Raw genomic sequence first — 21,176 nt, 5'->3', positions numbered from 1 at the left:
ATGCACAGCGAATGAACCCGAGTGAACTGTGGATCAAAGGAGCTTGTGTGCGAAACACACGATAAGCCAGAAGCGGGAAGCAGAAACAGGTGCCGCAGTATTTTTCTAATGGAAAAAAGGTACCGGTATGGTAAATAATAATTGTGGAAATAACATGTATATTTGAAAATTTGCTTTTGAGGAAGATGGAAAGGAGGGAAGGGAGCAGAGACTGGGAGAGGAGGGTAACATTCAAGCAAAAACAAATTAATAAATATGAAAATGATGGGAGATGTCTCATTAGCAGGTGGGAACTAGCCCCAGCAGCCAGCAGGTAAGACCCGTTTGATGGTCTTGATCCGAAACTGGGGAAGGTAGCTGAAACTAAGACTTAAGGGTTAACCTTTATCGTTTGGTTAATCTTCACATTTCAATCCAAAATTACATTGTTTATAGAATTTTACATTTCATTCTTGATAAAAATCCCCCCCCCCCCGTTTGAACTGTAGTGCAACTTATGCATTAAATATGAAGTTTACTGCAATTAGTGTAACTGAATATGTTTTAATATATTGCATACTGGTACACATTGGCTGTGATCAAAGTTTTATTAATTACTGTACTTATTTACTTGTTTTGGACAGCTTTGTTCTTGATTTGAGCAGTTCAGTAATAATTCAGATTTCTATTGATACAACATCCATCTCTGGCATTATTTAAGAAAAATTTAAAGTAAATCACTGTGTTCTTACAAATGTGCCAATTTAAAAGGCAACATTAGATTTTGTAAAGTCGTTTCGAAATTCTGTATTTTTGGCCATAGCCTCCCATTATAGGCAACGTTTGCATGCAAGTTTGCATGTATTTTTTTCACAATGTTTCTTTGAAAAATGTGAGCATGCTCAGCTGCAAAGTGTGTTGATACACTATGGGAAATACTATAAAATGTAAAATTATGAAAATAGATTTAACAACACGTGTCCAGTTGGTTTATCATTTCAGCTGCATATACCCTTCCTCAAAATTGTTGTGTTCAATGAATTGAGTTTTCGTTCTGGCAACCTGTCTCCACTTTCACCTACGAATATTGGTTAGTAATTTTAGTAAATTGTAAATGGATTAGTTGTATGTATACAAGTTGAATCCAAGACTCTGCTATGCCAATAACTATGTATGTGGAGTTCTCAGGGAGGGTGTTTCGGGTTCCTAATAAATTAAATTTGCTTTGTTGCACTCTTAAAATCTCTGTATCTTTAACCCTCACACCACCACCAGGGTTTGCATACCTCTGGGCCCCCACCATATACTATAGTGCCTTACACTTCAGCCCCCCAAAATGTAAAAGTCAAACTACACCCATGAGGAGAACTGTATTCAAGAAACGGCATGCCAAAAAAACATCAAAACTGTATCCTACCTCGAGACCTGGAACTAGAGAACGAAGCAGGCAAAGATAACACCCAGCAAACACATACTCAGATCGAAATCTCTTTATATATTAAGCAACAAATCTACAACAATTTTACAACACTAGAAAAAAAACTAGAAGAGACCAAATCTCTTCCTTCAATAACCAACCTCTCTTCTTCAGTAATCAGAATGTGAAATTATATGTATGTCTTCTGTGATATATGGGAGAGAAGAGTATTTCATTTTGCACAAAATGCTTGGAGGTTCTTCCTGGAGCCTGTGCTTGTCTGAACCATGCTTTCTCTCCTAGGTGATGGAGGGTGGGATGAGGGAGTTGAGCCCCTCAGTCCTGAATGCTATGGATTTGGACGCCCCTCCAGACACCCTCTCTTTCTCTCTCATTGCTCCTCCTGTCCATGGAACTGTCCTGAATGAGATCTATGGAGTCCAGAGGAGCCGCTACAAGCAGATGGGGTTGGAGATGCTGCGTGAGAACCTGCCCGTCCACAGATTCACTCTGGACCAGCTTCGAGAAGGTCTGAACCACTCAATAATATCTCAGTACTGTTTGGATTCATTTGTTATTATTATTATTATTATTATTATTATTATTATTATTTATTTCTTAGCAGATGCCCTTATCCAGGGGGACTTATAATTGTTACAAGATATCACATTATTTTTACATACAATTACATTATTTTTTACACATTATTTTTACATACAATTACCCATTTATACAGTTGGGTTTTTACTGGAGCAATCTAGGTAAAGTACCTTGCTCAAGGGTACAGCAGCAGTGTCGCCCACTTGGGATTGAACCTACGACCCTCCGGTCAAGAGTCCAGAGCCCTAACCACTACTCCACACAGCTGGCTAACCTTCCGCAAGTATTTGTATGTTATGTCATGAAAAGTTAGTGACTGCATCTTTTTCATTGTTACACACTGCACTGCAAATACATTGCTAAGCACACTGTGTATCCTTTAAAACAAACTGTGGTGGTGTGTGGTATATGCAAATACATTGTATTTAATTGTTTTTGGTCAGCTATATAGGCTTTAGACACATACCAGGAAAGCTGTTTTAAATGCACAAAATGCATCAGTGTTATTAAAATAAACATGCAATGTGTCTCGGATTTAGTGATGAGAAACAGAGTGTAGATGTATTATTATTGTATGTGGATCAGCTGTGCAGGTATTTGCAAACTGAGGGAATACAGTAACAAATAAAAACATATTTTGCCATTTAACAATGAATTGTAGGCTATTCTAATGTAACTGTGTGGTGCTGTCTTACTGTGCCATTTTTCATTCAAACAAACGCTTTAAACAAATAATCAGAGCTTGATGATGCTCCAGTGCCTTATACTTTCTTATGCGCTGGAAAGGAAGTGTGTGCTAACATTGGAGGGTTATTTTTCTTAACCAAAAGTAAAATATCATGAACTGTGACAAAAATGACATTTCTGGTGGTTACAATTCTTTTTCAGGAAGGCATGTGCATATAAGCTACTGTATATAAAAAAAAAATCATATCTAAACCCATTACTGGCCAGTAAAATAACCAGGCAGTAGTTTTATAATTTGCGTGTTAAATACTGCCCAGTATTTTATTTTTAATGAACGGAAGTTACCGCCATCGTTTATGCATATGGGCTGGAGTCTCCTGTGGTTTCTCAGGCTACTGTGGCATATCAACATCGCAGGTCTCACCTCGTGATAATATGAGATTTCATTGTTTTTCATTTAATTTAGAAATAAAAAACAGAAATTAATTTTGTTCAGGAAAGAAAAAAACAATTGATTCGTATTTTAAATGACACATTTAACATGTATTAACAATGTGATGTGATTTCATTCTTTTTCTTTTATTTTAGAAATAAAAAACAGTAAACAATACTTCTTCTCTCTTGTGCATGTCTTAAATTATGAATATAAGTGTGACTAAGGTTCTCTTGTTTAATTGGCACAGCCGCTTATTCAGCATATTTTTACATCTCCCAGGGGTCCCGATATATATATATATATATATATATATATATATATATATATATATATATATATATATATGTATATATATATATATATATTGTAACATAGCAGGGAGGGGGTTAAAATCCTCCCTGCGTAAGACATGTGCGCAACATTTTTGTTAGTTTGTTTTATTGTTTAATTAGTTTTGTTAATTGTTTTCTTGTTTAATTATCCCCTGCACCTGGATAGTAATTGTAAATTAGGACCAGGTGCAGGGCATAAAAGAGAAGCAGTCAGTCTGCTCAGGGCTGCTGAGGGGAAGGAGGCAGAAGGGGTGCTCTGCTTCCAAGCAGTCGTGAAAGTTTACAGAACAGAGTGTGTTGTTGTTGGGCAGGTAAACGGCTTAGCCGTCCTACGGGTTAGTTAGGTTCCCGTTTGTGTATTAGTTAGTGCTCGAACAAGAGTTGTGTTTATTTTGTGTTTTGTTTTGTTTTTGTGTTTATTAAAAAAATAGTGCAACCGCACTGGAAAAACTCCATTCCTGTGTCTGGGTCAATTTTTAAAGGGGCAAAGAACCGTGAGTGGTGTGAGTCGTGTTACATATGGTGGCAGCGAGAGTGGGCGCCCCTAAAGACCCAGAAGATGGATTTTAAAGCATTGATTGAGAGGATCAATAGGAACACCCCGGCTCAACAAGAGCAGTGCAGGAAGTGGAGACAGGAGTTGGGGCTACCGGATCCAGAGCTGACGGAGCTGGACCGGCTGCTCCAAAGGTGGGAGTAGGCAGGGGTTGCCCCGCTGACTCCAGCCCCAGAGCCCAGAGGTCAGGAGCCGCCGCTACCAGAGCCCAGAGGGGAGGAGCCGCCACTACCAGAGCCCAGAGGGGAGGAGCCGCCGCTTTCAGAGCCCAATCTCAATACTGGGATACTGCTGATATACTCGGATATAGAAATTGTGTCACAAACTGGAATGAGAAATTAGAAGTTTGGGCAACTTAAAGAGCTGGGCTTTTAAAAACGGGTCTTAAGAAAAAAAATCTAATAACTCTTGGAACTACAGTAAAACCTTCACTATTCAAACCCTCTGTTATCCAAACAGTCCCTTTGGTACCCTGTCTGGTGTGCGGTGCTCTTCTGCTGTGTTGTCATAGAAAACATGTTCTTCAGCTATATATTTACAGAACAGTGCAGTACTGTGTGCTATATATTTACAGGTAAAGGGGCTGAATAATATATTTGAGGAGGTTTCTTGACTGGGAAAGGTATGTAAACAATTTCACAGTTGTAATTTGATTATCCGGATAATAGTTTGGATAATAGAGATTTTAGCACACTCAGAAAGATTGCCAATGTCATGAAATAGTAAAGCAAGAAAGTGCAATAATGTCAGTTGTAGCGCCTGGCTCTTTAAGCTGCCGTGTGCCTCTAACTTGCCTTCGCCTGTCCCTCCACAGGAATGAAGCTCGTCTACATGCATGATGACACGGACACCCTCCAGGACAGCTTTACCATTCAGCTGACAGATGGCAAACACACAGTCCAGGGGACAGTGTACATCCACATCATACCAGTCAACGATGAAAAGCCACTGCTGTTGAAGTAAGAAACGCCCTGGGACAAATTCCAAACTGATCATCAAAAAGTCAAGGGGGGAGGGGGTTCAACCTAGGAGAGGCACGGAGGAAGCTGAGTTTTGACATTATCTTCAGTAGCTCTTTCGGTGAAGCCCCCTCTTTACATATTCTTTGGATCAGGAGTTCTTTGGCTGGCACGCAGCCTGTAGATGTCTTGTAAGCTCCATGAAAGCAGAAATAATTCCTGTTTTTGGCAGATACCGCAAGCCTGTTCCTTGTCCTTCTGCATTTCGTTGATGAGTACAAATTTTGCTCTGATTTCTTACAGCCCTTTCCAAAAGAGCTGTATCCTTTAAAGGCTTTAAAATTCATCTTAAGATGAGTCCTCTTTCCATTATGATAAAAATGTTTTGGTCTTTTTACTTAAATTTGGTGTCAAATACAACACTGCAGATCCAAAAATAATTCTTCCTGGTACCTATTTACTTCCTGTGCTGTAGGTCACATATTGTCACACAAAGACAGTACAGGAAGTGAATATTGCTCCTTTTAATTACTGACTAGTTATATATTGGTACTACCTGAGGTATACTGCCACTCAGAATAACAGAAGTACTTATTCCATTAATGAAAAGGCAGTAAGGGCTTGTGGAGTTGTTTACAGCCATCATCATGAGTGAAATAAACACAACACTCTAGAATGCTCGTGGACTATTATCTTTAAGTACAATGTGTGGAAAAGAAAGTATGTTTGAAGCTTAACTAAACAGCTGGATTGAGAATGTCTGAGATATGCATCTGCTTACCCTTATAAAAGTGATTAGTAAAAACATATTGAAGTGTACCAAAGCATTGTAAAAGCATGGTAAAGTATAGTTAAGCATTGTTAAGCCCAGAGATGCATGGTAAAGCAGTCATTGGATTTAAATGAATGCAATGAAGTAAAAAATAAATTAGAGCCACTCAGCAGCTTAGAATATGAAAATGTTATCTAATGCTTGTATAAATATGTGTATCCTTGATAATTGGGACTCGCAGTAGAGTATACTGTACATCATGAAAGTGAGTGAGTGGGCACTGGTGTAGCAAGAGGATATTTTACATGGAGAAGCCTGTGCAGGTGGTCCCGGCTGCTCGCTTTCTCATTCTTGTCTCGGCTGTCTGCTGCTGTTTCAGGAATGCTGGTCTGGAGGTGGACGTGGCAGAGAACAAGGTGATCTCCAGTGTGCTGCTGGAGGCTGAAGACAAGGACACTCCCAGAGAGAGCCTCCTCTATGTAATTACCACCAGCCCAGCATTCGGACAGCTCCATTTAAAGGTCAGGATTTTCACTTAAGGGTGCTAGTGTAATGTTGTGTGATCCTAGCAGCCGTCTGATCTCAGAAATGTGTCTGATCTGTTCTTAAAAGACCCCAATAGCTCAGAAAATACAATATGGCTTAGTAACCCATTCCACACACTCACTACTCCTACCCTCTGTCCTAAGCTGTGTTCCCTGGTCCTGGTCTCCAGTTGTGGAGGTTGTCCTGAATGAATGAGAGACTGGTCTCATTAGTGTTGAGTTTTTGTCTCGCAGATGCCCTCAGGCTGGGTGCCCCTGCACCCGGGTATGAACTTCACCCAGGAGGAGGTGGATATGAACCGGCTGTGGTACCTACACACCACCATCCTGGGCTCCAAGGGCCACGACAGCTTCCGCTTCTACCTGACAGACCTGGAGAACCAGTCCCCCCCCCAGAGCTTCTACATCTCCCTGCGCAACATCCACAAAGGTAGAGGGGCGTCCTGTCCTGCAGGATGGCAACAGGGCAGGGGGCAGGAGGGCAGGGTGGCAGCAGGGCAGGGTGGCAGCAAGGCAGGGAGGCAGAAGGGCAGGGGGCAGCGGTGCATGGGGCTGCTGGGCAGAGGGGCAGGGGGGCGAGGGGGAGCAGGGCAGGGTGGCAGCAGGGCATAGGGCAGGAGAGCAAGGGGCAGTAAGGCAGGGGGCAGGGCAATTTATACTGCACACTGGGGGTTAGTTTAAAAAAACCTTGTTTGATGGAGTCTCAACACAGTCATATTTGGCAGGATTCAAACTGAAATTGATGTTCACAGTTTACCTATGATTAGCAGTTCCATTGCGCTTCACCTATGAGAAATTTAGTCATATGCTTTACCATAATGATTAGAAACACTACATTAAAGTATTATTCTTAACAAAATTGTTCCATAAAATGTCCCTGTCATGCACTACATTCATTATATAGGTCTAAAAAGTGCAGTCTTAAATGAAACGCATGCTATAGTAAACATGAATTTTCCTTTCAAAATATGATATCTGATACTACACTAAGTTAAAGAAAACTTGGGCAGTGTTGTGTGATACACTGCCATTACGGATTCTGTGCAGTCCCCTGTTAGTGGTTAGTGAGATGAGATGAGGATAAAAGCTCCTTTGCATTGTGGTTTAGACGCTTGCTTGCTGTGTGCAGGGTCGTCGATTCCCGCCCCGCCCTGCCTCCACTCTGTTACACAAGCCATGCTGTCAGACTGTCTTGTACTTCTTGAGTCATTTCACCTGGAAAGGGAAATGATCCTGTGATTAGGATGACTGGTGGTGATGTCAAAACAGACAGTGGACGAATCCCAAAATAAGTATTGTGCGAGTCCTCCCGCACGAGTAGCATTTGTTTATATTTTGTTTAATTTCTCCTTCTCTCTCTCTCCCGTTCTCCACTCTGAACACCCAACCCTGTGCAGCCAAAGCTGCACGTCTTTATAGTGGTGACCGAGGGATTAACTAGCTATTAATTATCTTATTATACCTCGGTCACATTTTGCACAGGTTTATTAATTCTGCATGACTGTCAGCTAGTTCAATAATCAGTAGCTGACGGTCACACATTCTCACATGGTATTTTTAAAATAAGAAATAATGGCTGATGGCACCTCGCTCATCTTGCCAAACATAATAAATCAAATCACCGGCTTTTCACCGTCATTATAAAATACAGTGGAGGTGGGTTGTTGAGGATTTGTGGCACACTCTACAACCCGGTTTCTCAGAGATTTTGGGTTCAGTGGCCAAGAGTTGCGTCGCACAGTGAAGAACTTATCTGAAGTAGCAGAAAGGAGCAGCAACTAGCTATGGTTGAGCTGGAAAGATTCTGGCTGGCGATCTCAAGCACATTAGAAAGAAAGCAACGCTGATGTACAGGTAAGTAAGTTGTGCTGAGTTGAGTGGGGGATGGAGGGGGGTGATGCTGGGACGCCAGAATCACTGTCAAGCCCTCTTGAGGTGTTGTGGGCTAATCGACGAAACACAGAGGAAGACCCCAGAGATGTACCCCACTTAGCTCAATCCAGATGGTTGTCATGCTGATGCGCTGGGGAGACCGCACTGTGGTTGATCCCCAGAGCTAGCATTGCAGCCGTTGTGTGTGCTGATGCGAGGGGAGGCAAAATAAGCTGATCCCTGGAGCCAGCATTACACTTCAGCAATCAACACCAGGCAGAGGGATATCATCAGATGGAAAGAAACGCAAATGGATGGAGACGCAGATGGATCACATTAGTTTACTGTAAAGCTATGTCGTAGTTGGTACTTATCTTGGCGAGAGCCGAGTTCAAATCAGCATGAAGTTTTAACATCTACTCTCATGTAATGGAAATAATAAATCATAATAATAGTAATAAACAAATACAAAATACAGCAAGCAGGTGACGGCGAGCAGGCGACCCCAGGCGATGGCGAACAGGCCTTCCCAGGCGACGGCAAACTGGCCTCCCAAGGTGATGGCGAACACACCTCCCTAGACAATGGCGAGCAGACCTCCCCAGGTGATGGCGAACGAGCCCCAGGTGGTGTTAACTCCCCATAACTCCAGGATGTGGGCCATCTGTGCCTTGAGGTCCAATATGTCTCAAGTGCTTAACCCGCTTCGCTTGTGGACATGGGGAGCAGCTACGAGGGGTCAACAACCGAGCCTGTGCGCAGGGAATATCCTGCGAGGGGCTCTGGGACAATTGGAGGAGTCGGGGGGACCGGGGCCCCACGGACCGCTGATGGTTCGGCCACAGGGACAGAGCCTCCACCCCTGTGGCTCTAGCCAGCCTATTGCGAAGCACCTGGGACTAAAAAGCAGCGCAGATGTTGTAAAAGGTCTCATCCCCGAGGGCCAAAGTGGCGTACTGGACGCTGAAGCGCCACACACACAGACAGTGCCCATACTCCTAGGGCAAGTTCGCCTTGCAGGACGTGCAAGCATGGAACCACAACATGCTTGCCATCACTTTTCAATACTGCCGGGTATTTAAGCCTTAGGCGCTGATTCGTATGACCCGGGACAGTGCTTAGAAGTGCTTGGAAAAGCCCAGCTTTTTAACGAAGCAGCCAGAGCTCCGAATTTCTCTTAGACTTCTTCACTTTAGGCAGTGCATTTCAATTGCTGCTAGTAGCATCCCTCACTGATTTAAGGAACATAATGGTATAGCAAATAATGATTTACATAGAAACAACATTAGAGAATAATGCAAAACACTTATACTATCATATTAAACAGATAAGAAGTTAAAATATTAGGAAAATTGATAGAAAGTAGCCATTAAAGTTCACAATATTTATTACCCTAGCCTCAACCGGACCATTAACCTAATCAATATTAGCAGTTGTTTCTGTGAAAGGAATATTCCTCCTGTTCATCTGAAGCATGACTCTTTCTTGTGTTCTGTTCTGTCTCATGCTTTATTCACATCCTTCCCAGTGGATTCTCGAATAGTGTAGTGAACTTGTACAGTACCTTAGTTAATCTGCTTGGCTCCCAACTCTCCAGATGGAAAAGGTGAGTGTGCTGACTGAGCTGGGAATAATCCAAACTCACCATGAATAAATGAAAACCCTCTCAATCCCTGCATTTCGATCCACTTTGGGGGCCTGTGGGATGTGGAACTGAAACACCTGCTATTGTACTACACACAAAATGAGACTGCATTGTCAGAACACTGTCAATAAGGTTTACCACTGCAGGTTACATGAGACTGTCTTGCACAACACTGTCAATAAGCTTCACCAGTGCAGGTTACATGAGACTGTCCTGCACAACACTGTCAATAAGCTTCACCAGTACAGGTTACACGAGACTGTCCTGCAGAACACTGTCAATAAGCTTCACCAGTGCAGGTTACATGTCTGCAAGGCACACATGACTATTCTCCCACTTCCAACCCTTCAAAGGTGGTGAGGGTGAAAATCTGCAACAATAGTTTTGCAGTCTTGAATACTGAAACACCAGCAGCCCTCTATTGAAGCATGTCATATCTGCTGCCTTGCCTATCATGATTCAAGAGCGGGATGACAGAGGGGGTCCAACTGGTCATGGAATCTGTATCCCAGTGACAGCAGCAGGGAATACAACGACCACTGTGCCGTGTGTCTGTGAGTGCAGCAAACAACCTACAAGACAATACAAAGACTGCCGTGCCGTGTGTCTGTGAGTGCAGCAAACAACCTACAAGACAATACAAAGACTGCCGTGCCGTGTGTCTGTGAGTGCAGCAAACAACCTACAAGATAATACAAAGACTGCCGTGCCGTGTGTCTGTGAGTGCAGCAAACAACCTACAAGACAATACAAAGACTGCCGTGCCGTGTGTCTGTGAGTGCAGCAAACAACCTACAAGACAATACAAAGACTGCCGTGCCGTGTGTCTGTGAGTGCAGCAAACAACCTACAAGACAATACAAAGACTGCCGTGCCGTGTGTCTGTGAGTGCAGCAAACAACCTACAAGATAATACAAAGACTGCCGTGCCGTGTGTCTGTGAGTGCAGCAAACAACCTACAAGACAATACAAAGACTGCCGTGCCATGTGTCTGTGAGTGCAGCAAACAACCTACAAGACAATACAAAGACTGCCGTGCCGTGTGTCTGTGAGTGCAGCAAACAACCTACAAGACAATACAAAGACTGCCGTGCCATGTGTCTGTGAGTGCAGCAAACAACCTACAAGACAATACAAAGACTGCCGTGCCGTGTGTCTGTGAGTGCAGCAAACAACCTACAAGACAATACAAAGACTGCCGTGCCGTGTGTCTGTGAGTACAGCAAACAACCTACAAGACAATACAAAGACTGCCGTGCCGTGTGTCTGTGAGTGCAGCAAACAACCTACAAGATAATACAAAGACTGCCGTGCCGTGTGTCTGTGAGTGCAGCAAACAACCTACAAGACAATACAAAGACTGCTGTGCCATGTGTCTGTGAGTGCAGCAAACAACCTACAAGACAATACAAAGACTGCCGTGCCGTGTGTCTGTGAGTGCAGCAAACAACCTACAAGACAATACAAAGACTGCCGTGCCATGTGTCTGTGAGTGCAGCAAACAACCTACAAGACAATACAAAGACTGCCGTGCCGTGTGTCTGTGAGTGCAGCAAACAACCTACAAGACAATACAAAGACTGCCGTGCCGTGTGTCTGTGAGTACAGCAAACAACCTACAAGACAATACAAAGACTGCCGTGCCGTGTGTCTGTGAGTACAGCAAACAACCTACAAGACAATTCACTATTAAGAACATAAGAAATTATGAATGAGAGGAAGACGTTTGGCTCATCTCACTGTAAACTCAACCAGTTCCTAGTAGCTGATTTTTGTCTCTCTTAATACATTTTTTTTAAGCATCTATCTTTCCATCTATAGTGTTTAATGATTCTCTATAGCATAGCCATATTTATACAGAAGAACAGTAACATACATTTTATATCTTGTATCTATTATACAGGCTTACATATGTAAGGAAATTGGTTCAGTATTGTCTTTTTAACTCATATTTGCTCCTACAAGTTTTATGGCCAGCAAGCTTTCAGCAAAATGTTAGTCTGTATATTCTGCACAGTGATGTGTCATGACATAAAAGCTCCTAGCTGTGAACTGGTGGATAGATAACACAGTGGGCTAGTTAACTCCAATCTCATGACTGCCACTGGAGGCCCGGGTTTGAACCTGGCTCATGTAAGCAAGAGGTGAAGGGAAGCCATGATGCAGCTACTACAACTGCAGCAGTGTGGAGTAGTGGTTAGGGCTCTGGACTCCAGATCGGAGGGTCATGGGTTCAATCCCCAGTGGGGGACACTGCTGTTGTACCCTTGAGCAAGGTACTTTACCTAAAATTGCTCCAGTAAAAACCCAACTGTATAAATGGGTAATTGTATGTAAAAAATAATGTGTAAAAAAATAGTGTGATATCTTGTAACAATTGTAAGTCGCCCTGGATAAGGGCGTCTGCTAAGAAATAAATAATAACTGTTCTTGCCTTATAGACCATTTCAGCTAGCAAATTCATATTTTCAGTGTTACGGAAACTGTGGGAAAATCTCACTCTTTTACCTAAAAAAGTTAGAATATTGGCGTGACTTTTTGTTTTCCAAATATCGTAATTATTTCACTGTTCATAAAAATTTACAGCGTAACACAAGAACATCTCTGGAAACTATTAGAAATTAGAAAAGCACTCTGCCCAGAGTTCAGGATGCGCCCTATAGTTTGGAGATCGCCGGTTCGAATCCAAGCTATGCCACTGCCGACCGTGGACGGGAGTTCCCAGGGGCAGTGCACAATTGGCCAATCGCTGCCTGGGCCGGGAGGGGTTAGGTCGACTGGGTCCTTGGCTCACCGCACACCAGCGACCCCTGTGGCTGGCCGGGTGCCTGCAGGCCTGCCTGTTCGCAATTCAGAACTGCGTGGTCCTCAGACGCTGTAAATTCTGAGATGGCTGCACGGCGGGCTTGCAGAGCGAAAAGAAAAGCTGATGGCTGACAGCACTTGTTTCGGAGGACGTGTGTGCTCCTCGTCTCTCCCGAGTTAGTTCAGGGGTTGCAGCAGTGAGCCAGGTTGAATAATATTTGGACATTGGACAAAATCGGAAATTAATTAAAAAATAATTTAAAAAATAGTTTAAAAAAAAAAAAGAAATTAGAAAAAAGACATCATTACTGCAGATACTGCAGCTTTCCATTTCTATACAGAAGCTATAATCTATATTCAACATGGTCAAGTGTCACAATTCAGAGTCACTAATCCCTTGTATCTCCCTTTACTTTCCGAGGTGACATTGTTCTTCTCACCAGACCTGTAACTCTAACCGATGGTGACAGGGTGACCTTGACAACAGATGTTCTCCTGGCAACAGATGGCACTGGCAAGGCTGAGGAGCTGCTGTACGCCATCTCAGTGCCACCTGCGCATGGTCACATCGAGTACATCAATTATCCCGGCGTGCCCATCGCAGGCTTCAGCCAGTTGGATGTGGCGGCCCAGAAAGTGTGCTACTTGCACGACAACAGCCACGAGGCAATGGCAGACTCTTTCAGGTGAGAAGAGGGATAAAGGGGTGGGCTCCAGGTCCCTGCTTGTACACCCAGTGCTGTATTGAGTCTAAGTAATACACTTGACCATGTCCCGGTGGTACAGGAGTGTTTGTTCACCCAGTGCTGTATTGAGTCTAAGTTCATTTATACACTTGACCATGTCTCTGGTGGTATAGGAGTGTTTGTTCACCCAGTGATGTATTGAGTCTAAGTTCATTTATACACTTGACTATGTCCCGGTGGTACAGGATTGTTTGTTCACCCAGTGCTGTATTGAGTCTAAGTTCATTTATACACTTGACCATGTCTCTGGTGGTATAGGAGTGTCTTCTTGCGAATTTGGGCAGACATGAGGACCACAAAATGATGCAAAAGGAAAGTGAAAAAAGACGACACTCCTATAATATAGAAACAGAGTCAGTGGTACATGTTAACTTACTATAAAATGTATTTTACCAAAGTTCCTTGAGGATGAGGAGATTAATAAGCATTAATAGGCCTCTATCCAGTGCTCTCAATCACCTCTGAGCCCCGAAGGCAAGGCCCAGCCTGGTTTCTTACTGGTTTCATTGGGCACCTGCCCAGTAGGGAATGTGTGATGTGGTGAACCACAGACAATATTTCTCAATAACCCTGTGGGAGCGTATGGGCCAAATACCCAATCAGCAAACAAGTTTCAGACCACGCCTAAGTTACTCGCCCTGCACTCCAGGGTCATGGTTTCAAACCACATGCGTGTAAATCTTACTCTCCTTTTGATGGAAACCTTTTGGTTCTTTGCTTGCTTGTGGATATAGGTCACATTGACGGGTTGTAATTAGGTCAACATTTCTACTGTTATGCTGAAGCAGTGCTACTGGGATTCAGTTTCATGGAATCCTGAAACAACCCAAATTGTGTATCAAGACTATGTTACACAGTAGACCCCCATTAATCCGTGCAGATTGGGACCGATTTGAGCCCGAATTATTGAAACACGGATTTACGGGAGTCTACTGTATATATTTTAAAGGGGTTATAACCACTGCAATAATTCCACAAATCTCACCTGCCAGTCACTTCCATTCACAATATAGATCACATGCAGTATGTGCAGTCGTGAAAGAAAGAAGCAAACAGATTTATATCTGGTTCTATAAAACCTGAAAGCAGTCTTGCAATTCCTAGGTAACCCAGAGAGTGGAATTGTTAGCACCCTCGCAATGCAGATCACATATGCACATATGTGCATTTCTGCGAGAAAGAAGCAAATGTATAAATGATAATAATTATACTACAGTATTTTAAACAATCTATAATAATAATAATAATAATAATAATAATAATAATAATAATAATAATAATAATAATAATAATAATAATACTACAGTATTTTAATACTTACACTTCTTCGTTCACTTGGAGAGTGAAATTGTCAACACCTTCCCTACTGTCATTAAGAAATTCGCTGCTTCCTCTTATGACTGACATACCTTTCAGCCAATAAGATGATTTGACACAGTAACAGACAAGTCAGGAATGCAAACTGATTCGCTGTGCAACACGTAATATTGATGGAATTATTTCATTAGGCAGAGCCATTAAAGTAATCGTAGGTAACACGATAATTCCATCAGTCTTACCTGTGTAGCACTTCCATTATATTAATTTGTCTCAAATATTCAGTTTTTAAAGAAATATATATTACAGTCTGTGTTCCAACATGTATTTTCTGTTTAAAACATGACAGCTTCTCAGCTTCTGTTACACTTCCTGGGTCATTTCACCTTATTAGTCTTCTGGGTCAAAGTTGGGGAAACCAAGTCAGTCAATACAGGAAATATCTGGTTGACTAATGACAGGTAAGAAGCCATTAAAGGGGTAGGACAGTTTCACTCTCCAGGTTAAATGACCAAGCAAGTGCAACACTAACTGAAAGCATGGCTTGCAAACATAGATTTATTTAACCAAGTGTAGTACCATATGTAATGTTTTAAAGTAAACACGACTTTTCTGTAACATGTGTTTGAGGCCTGTATAATGAATGTAAGTACACAACAGGTATGATGTATTGAATAATTGTGTTAGCTACAATCACCAAGTTGTATTTGGGAGAAATTCTGCAATTCAGTCATATGTCCACCAAAGGTCTGTTATTTTGGGAATTTGGATATAAAATTAAAAACAAACAGCTGAATAATCTGTCCCCGGAGACATCCAGGGGAAAGGTCCGAAATAAGGGAGCGTCCCAGGAAAGAAGATCATCCCTGCCGTAATTCTTGCTAAATTCATCTTCCTTCTGATGCTGTTTACTGTACTTCCAGTGGCTCACTCCCCCCACAATGTAGAACTGGTGCCAGTTTCTACCTGGTCCCTTCTGTTGCCTGGTGTCCTTGCCAGCTCCCTCACAGCTCCTCCTTGCCTCTGTCCCTCGCAGTCACTGGGGAGGGAAGGTGCTGCTGAGTGCAGGGGATTTCTGAAACGGCTTCCTCTCTTATTTGCCGTTGTTGTTGTTGTTGTTGTTGTTGTTGTTGTTTTGGTCATTGCTGCGTTTCTGCCATCTGTTCCTCCCCCACCTACCCCCTAATCTGTCTTGACTTTAAGGTGAAGCCTGGCCTCACAGCCTCACACACTTAATAGAAGAGGCAGTGATAAAGATGACTGGGAGACTTCAGACCGTGTGTTTGTCTAACTATCTTTCTACCTGTCTTGCTTATCTATCTGTCTGTCTAATTGTCTTTCTACCTGTCTTCCTTATCTATCTGTCTGTCTAACTGTCTTTCTACCTGTCTTGCTTATCTATCTGTCTGTCTAACTGTCTTTCTGTCTATATTTCTGTAAAGCTACTGCAACTTTGTGTCTGTCTCTGTCTATCTGTTTCTCTAGCTGCCTATATCTCTCTCTGTCTGTCTGCTTGTCCAACTATCTGTCTGTCAGTCTAACCATCTCTTTGCCTGTCTATCTGCCAATTCCTTAATGAATACCACCTCTAATTCCTTCAGGGAAGTTGGGTTTGGAAATCAATGGCCCATAGAGTCATCAGTTTGACACTGTTCCTTGTAAAATATCCTACTGTCAGATCTACTTACCCACAGTGATTGAGATATCAGATGCAGCTCTTATATGTTACTGAATATATGTCATGTGAAGGATACTCTATTTAGAAAGTTTGTGCAACAGTTACTGTTTGTTCCACATTGAGGAATGGTCATGGATTTCTCCAAAAGAAGTAAACAATCATCATGCTGTCCACGGTGGTCCCAAACTCTAGTGGCTGGTGATGCATATGCCTGTACCTTTGCAGATCTTGAATCGGTGGAGAAACATGATTGCATACTGGAGACCAATTATGAAAACACCAGGCCACTTTTATTAGTATTATGGTTTGAAGGGTAATGTTTTAAAACTGTGCAGAAATGCTTGAGTTCAAATGCAATTCAAATTCTGTATGCAGTGTTACTGTAAAACCAGTACAGTAATGTTACAGTGAATTGGGCCACCATTTGGCACTATTGGAGTAAGATGATAAACCAAAAATGTTGTTCTGCATTGGTAGTAAATTGATAATATTCAGGGTACAACAGTAAAATAATATTTCTGAAGTGGGCACGGTTATCTTTTCAGCATACCAAGATATTCATTGAAGGGTTTTGATTGGGGTTGTATAAATGCTCCACCACCTAGATTATCATTTCTATAAAATGGAGTACTACACTTGTGAGACAGCTTTCTCATTCACGTAATTTGCATATATTTGAAGAGAGGACAGTAATCAAGTAAGTAACCGGAAAGCAGCCAAGCTAACTGTCAGGCATACAAGAATGATTAGGTGAATAGTATGCAGTCCAAGTCTCGGGTCTATATAACAACCTTGGTTTTATAATAGACTCATCGCTGTCAGAAACCAGTGTGGGAAAGCAATCAAAAAAGACAAACACAATGCTGGGGTAAATACAGCTCTGGCCAAGTTTTGCATTACCTACAATTTTAGGACTGAGACATAATTAAAAAACAAAAACTATATGAACGTAATTTAGATATTTTATTTAACATCATATAATCAAAGAAACTACAAAATGATATCGCAAAAGTCTACCTGAAGCCATAATAGTAATACAGTATTTTGTTAGATTTAGAAATGTAACTTTTTTAATGATAAGTATATGGAAAACTACAAAGCGGTATGTAATTCAATATAGCATAACAGTATTCAGCAGGTTTCATTCGAAATCATGAAACAAAATGAATTCATTGTAAAGGGTGATGCAAAACTTTTGGCCACAGCTGTCCATGCAGTCAAAGTGTCGAGTACAAAACAAAGGTTATAACGAGGCACAGGTGAGACTTCTCTGAGAATGCTCTGGTCAAAACTTTACCAAAAGGACATTGTGGCTGAAGATCCATGAAGAGCAACCAGACAATCTATTTAGCCTGGAACAAAGAAGAATTGAGGTTTTTAAAATCTTAAAAGAAGTTGAGAAAATAAACCCTATCCAGCACAGAACCCAGGACCAGAGGACACAGTTGGGTATTAAGTGTAGGAGACACTTAATAGGGTAGGAGACATTTCTTCACGCAGAGAGTGGGGGTGTATGTGATGGGTTACCGAACCATATTTTTGATACTGAATCATTGGGACGCTTTACGACCTAACTTGACAAATCAATCAGCCAGTAGGAACCGGATGAGCATTGATGGTCTGAATCCTCTCACTCGTACGTCTTCTTATGTTCTGCTCATGTTCTTCATAGCCCCTGAGATACTGAGGGGGTGCAACATTATGAATCCACCTGCAGTGTTCCAAAGGAAGATACATTAGCACACCATAAGAGACTGAAAGACGAAACCCATGCTGAACACCACATTGTGTTAATTGTCTTATCCCAACAAGGTTTTCTGCAATGGTGACTGCCAATCAATCAGTGTGAATGTGGTAATGCCACAAGCCACTAGTAGTACTAGACTGGTTTCATTTCTTCAAACTACTTTTTTTCCTCAAGCCATAAAAGTGGCCTGGTGTATACATAATGGCTCCCAGTGATCGAGAGCCAGAAGCCCCTCCACTCCTGACTGAAGACCTGCATAGTTACAGGGGTTGACAAAGTATAGGACCGGCATGGACAGCCTGCTCAGTGTTTAAACTGGTTTGAAGGGACATGTTACCATTCCTGGTAAAACTTTAGCTTAGGTGGACTGTCCTTCTCATAGCACGTATTCAGTGATGTATAAAACTTTTCACATGCTGTGTTCTTGCTGAGTGTGTGGGGTATATTGGTTGTTGCTGTATCACTGTTGTGTATGTAATGGAATATTTTTTCATACCTATCCAATATGGCTTTCTGGCAGTCGTAAAACAGGATTTTGAAGGCACGTTTAGTCAAGTTTGAAGATTATCTGATCAGAAATAGCTAAGTGGAGATGATCAACAGCCACCATGTGTATTCAATTAAGGGAAAGTCTAATTCAGATTGCCTCTTATCTGAATTCTGCTCCACTGGTCACTGATGCACTTTTTTACTTGATAAAAGTGAACCTAAAGCAGAAGAATATATTAGTTATCTGGTATTCCATACAAAGTTGCTTGTTGTAAGATTTTGTAATGGAAAATACTGCACATGGTAATTTTAATATATTTGTTTAATTTGTGTATTCTCTTTTGTTGATGAACAGCTTTGTGGTTAGCAACGGACTGACAACCAAAAACGGGTTTCTGAAGTTTGTCATTGAGCACATGGACCGTATCCCACCCACGTTGCTTAGCAACAAGGGCCTGCAGCTGCTGGAAGGCGCCATGGTGACCATTACTTCAGAGGTTCTAGAACTCACAGACCCTGACACTGTGGTGGGCAACCTGACCTATTCCATTACCCAGCAGCCCCGGCATGGGAGGCTCTTTCTGAAGGGGAAGGCCCTGCCCATGGGCCGCTTCACCCAGACAGACGTGAACGACTTGGACCTGACCTACCAACACAATGGAGGCCAGGCGGAAATTGACCAGTTCACCTTCACTGCGTCTGACGGGACCAACGAAGGGTTTCTGCTGTACGGACAACTAAGAAAGGAGCCTGTAGAGTTTACTATACAGGTAGGTATCTTTGCACATCATACTGCAGTTGATTACCAGTGTATACTCTTAAATTATTATGGATTGTCTTCACAATTTATAATAGGTTAATATGTAAAGATGAACCTTATAATACGTCTTCTCCTTCTGTTCCTCTTGCCCACCCAGTGGTCATGAGTCAGGATCAACTGTACAAATTAACTTATTTATTAACGATCATTAAGTTCTTTACTAGATTTTATACTTTAATTCAGGAAATTTGCATGCAGTCCAAAGATGCCACTATTCACTTCTTATGCCATCTCTCAATCTCCGTTCAATGGTCGAGCTAGAATAAGATCATGTGACTTTCACCACTAAATGCTAAGAGACACCAGGATGTAACAGTTCATGTTCGTTTTTATCTGTAGCATTGTACTTAAAAAGATCCCAAATTATAGTGAAAAAAACAAGTAAACGAACAAAATCACAATGAAAAGGAGGACTAATGAAATGGTTGCTTGTAATATGCCAGCAACCATCTTTGTATGAAGGTTGACACGTGAAAGTGAGCGGCTGAAAGCAGCTGGAATAGAGTAATTGAAAGAGTTTGTCACTAAGTGTTAATATGACAGGTGCTTCCTCATTAAAGGAGAGGGGGGGGGGAGGTAAGAAAGCAGGAGGGATTGTCTTGGCCCAGGCTCAGAAGGCAATGTTTCTGAATTATTCCATAGCCAGCTCCCTTAAGGTGTGGCCCCAATACAAAAGCACAATTCTCTCATCTTGTTAACCTGCCAGATGCCATATCTAACTCTTGTCACAGACTATTGATTTGGAACAATACCATGTCCATGGCTAGTTGTTGTAAGGGTGATTGGAAGGGTGTGCATGAAACGGTGCTAATAAAAGCCCACTTGAAAAATATTAATATATATATATATATATATATATATATATATATATATATATATATATATATATATATATATATATATACACACATACATATATATATATATATACACATACATATATATATATATATACACATACATATATATATATATACATACATATATATATATATATATATACATATATATATATATATATATATATATTGTAGGCTTGCTGAATGCAGGCACCACTTTTTAATGTGGAATTAATCACAGGCGAACACAGGTTTGGTGGATCCGTGTGCTTTTATTTTGGGTCTTGAAGGGCATCAAAAACGGGAAACAAACAAAAAAAACAAACCTATATCTTGCACAGGAGTAGTTTAAAAAAAAAACTATTTTCAAAACAACAAGTTCCAACACGGCTCAGTCCTTCTCTCCTCAGTCACGATCCCCTGTCTAGTGACTGCTCAGCCTTTTTATATCACTGGGCTGGAGGAGATGCTTGTTAACTGCATCGGCTACAGGTGCTGGCCAATTGAGGCAATCACTAATCTATTCATTTTAATTAACGTCCCTAAATATGAGCACCTGTAGCCCATAGCCCACTTATCTCCTCCTGATCATTGCAGGCTGGTTCCAGAGCTGCCAGTGATCCCTCCTGTGCTGTTTGCTGGGTCCGGTCAGCCTCTCTCCGGCCCACCATATGCACCCCCTGCGGGTTGGCCTGTGAGATGGCTCACAATATATATATATATATATATATATATATAAAGGGTTTTAGTCCTTCGGGTCTTTTCCAGCACTTTAAATGACCCAGCCACACACAAAACTTGATTTTTTAAAAGCACTGTTGCGCTATTTTTTTAATAGTCACAAAAACCAAAATAAACAAAACAAACACTTAGCTCTTTTACGAGCACTAACTAACACACAGGTACACCCTGACTACAAGTGGGACAGCTAGGC

The 21,176-nt window shown here is 41.8% G+C and overlaps 1 protein-coding gene across 2 annotated transcripts in view; it reads left to right on the top strand.

Moving 5' to 3' along the window:
• frem1b (Fras1 related extracellular matrix 1b) overlaps positions 1-21,176 on the top strand; it is a 157,792-nt gene that overhangs the window by 106,334 nt on the left and 30,282 nt on the right. For both annotated transcript variants that reach the window (XM_059031962.1, XM_034017493.3), the window contains 6 exons: positions 1,700-1,925; positions 4,822-4,966; positions 6,118-6,259; positions 6,518-6,713; positions 13,028-13,292; positions 18,939-19,353. In XM_059031962.1, coding sequence (XP_058887945.1) covers positions 1,700-1,925; positions 4,822-4,966; positions 6,118-6,259; positions 6,518-6,713; positions 13,028-13,292; positions 18,939-19,353 — 1,389 coding nt within the window. The remainder of the gene's footprint in view (positions 1-1,699; positions 1,926-4,821; positions 4,967-6,117; positions 6,260-6,517; positions 6,714-13,027; positions 13,293-18,938; positions 19,354-21,176) is intronic.

Source organism: Acipenser ruthenus, chromosome 10 (assembly GCF_902713425.1).
Source record: "Acipenser ruthenus chromosome 10, fAciRut3.2 maternal haplotype, whole genome shotgun sequence".
Taxonomy (NCBI): Eukaryota; Metazoa; Chordata; class Actinopteri; order Acipenseriformes; family Acipenseridae; genus Acipenser; species Acipenser ruthenus.
The sequence above is the reverse complement of the archived record's forward strand: the minus strand, read 5'-3'. Positions and strand labels throughout refer to the sequence as shown.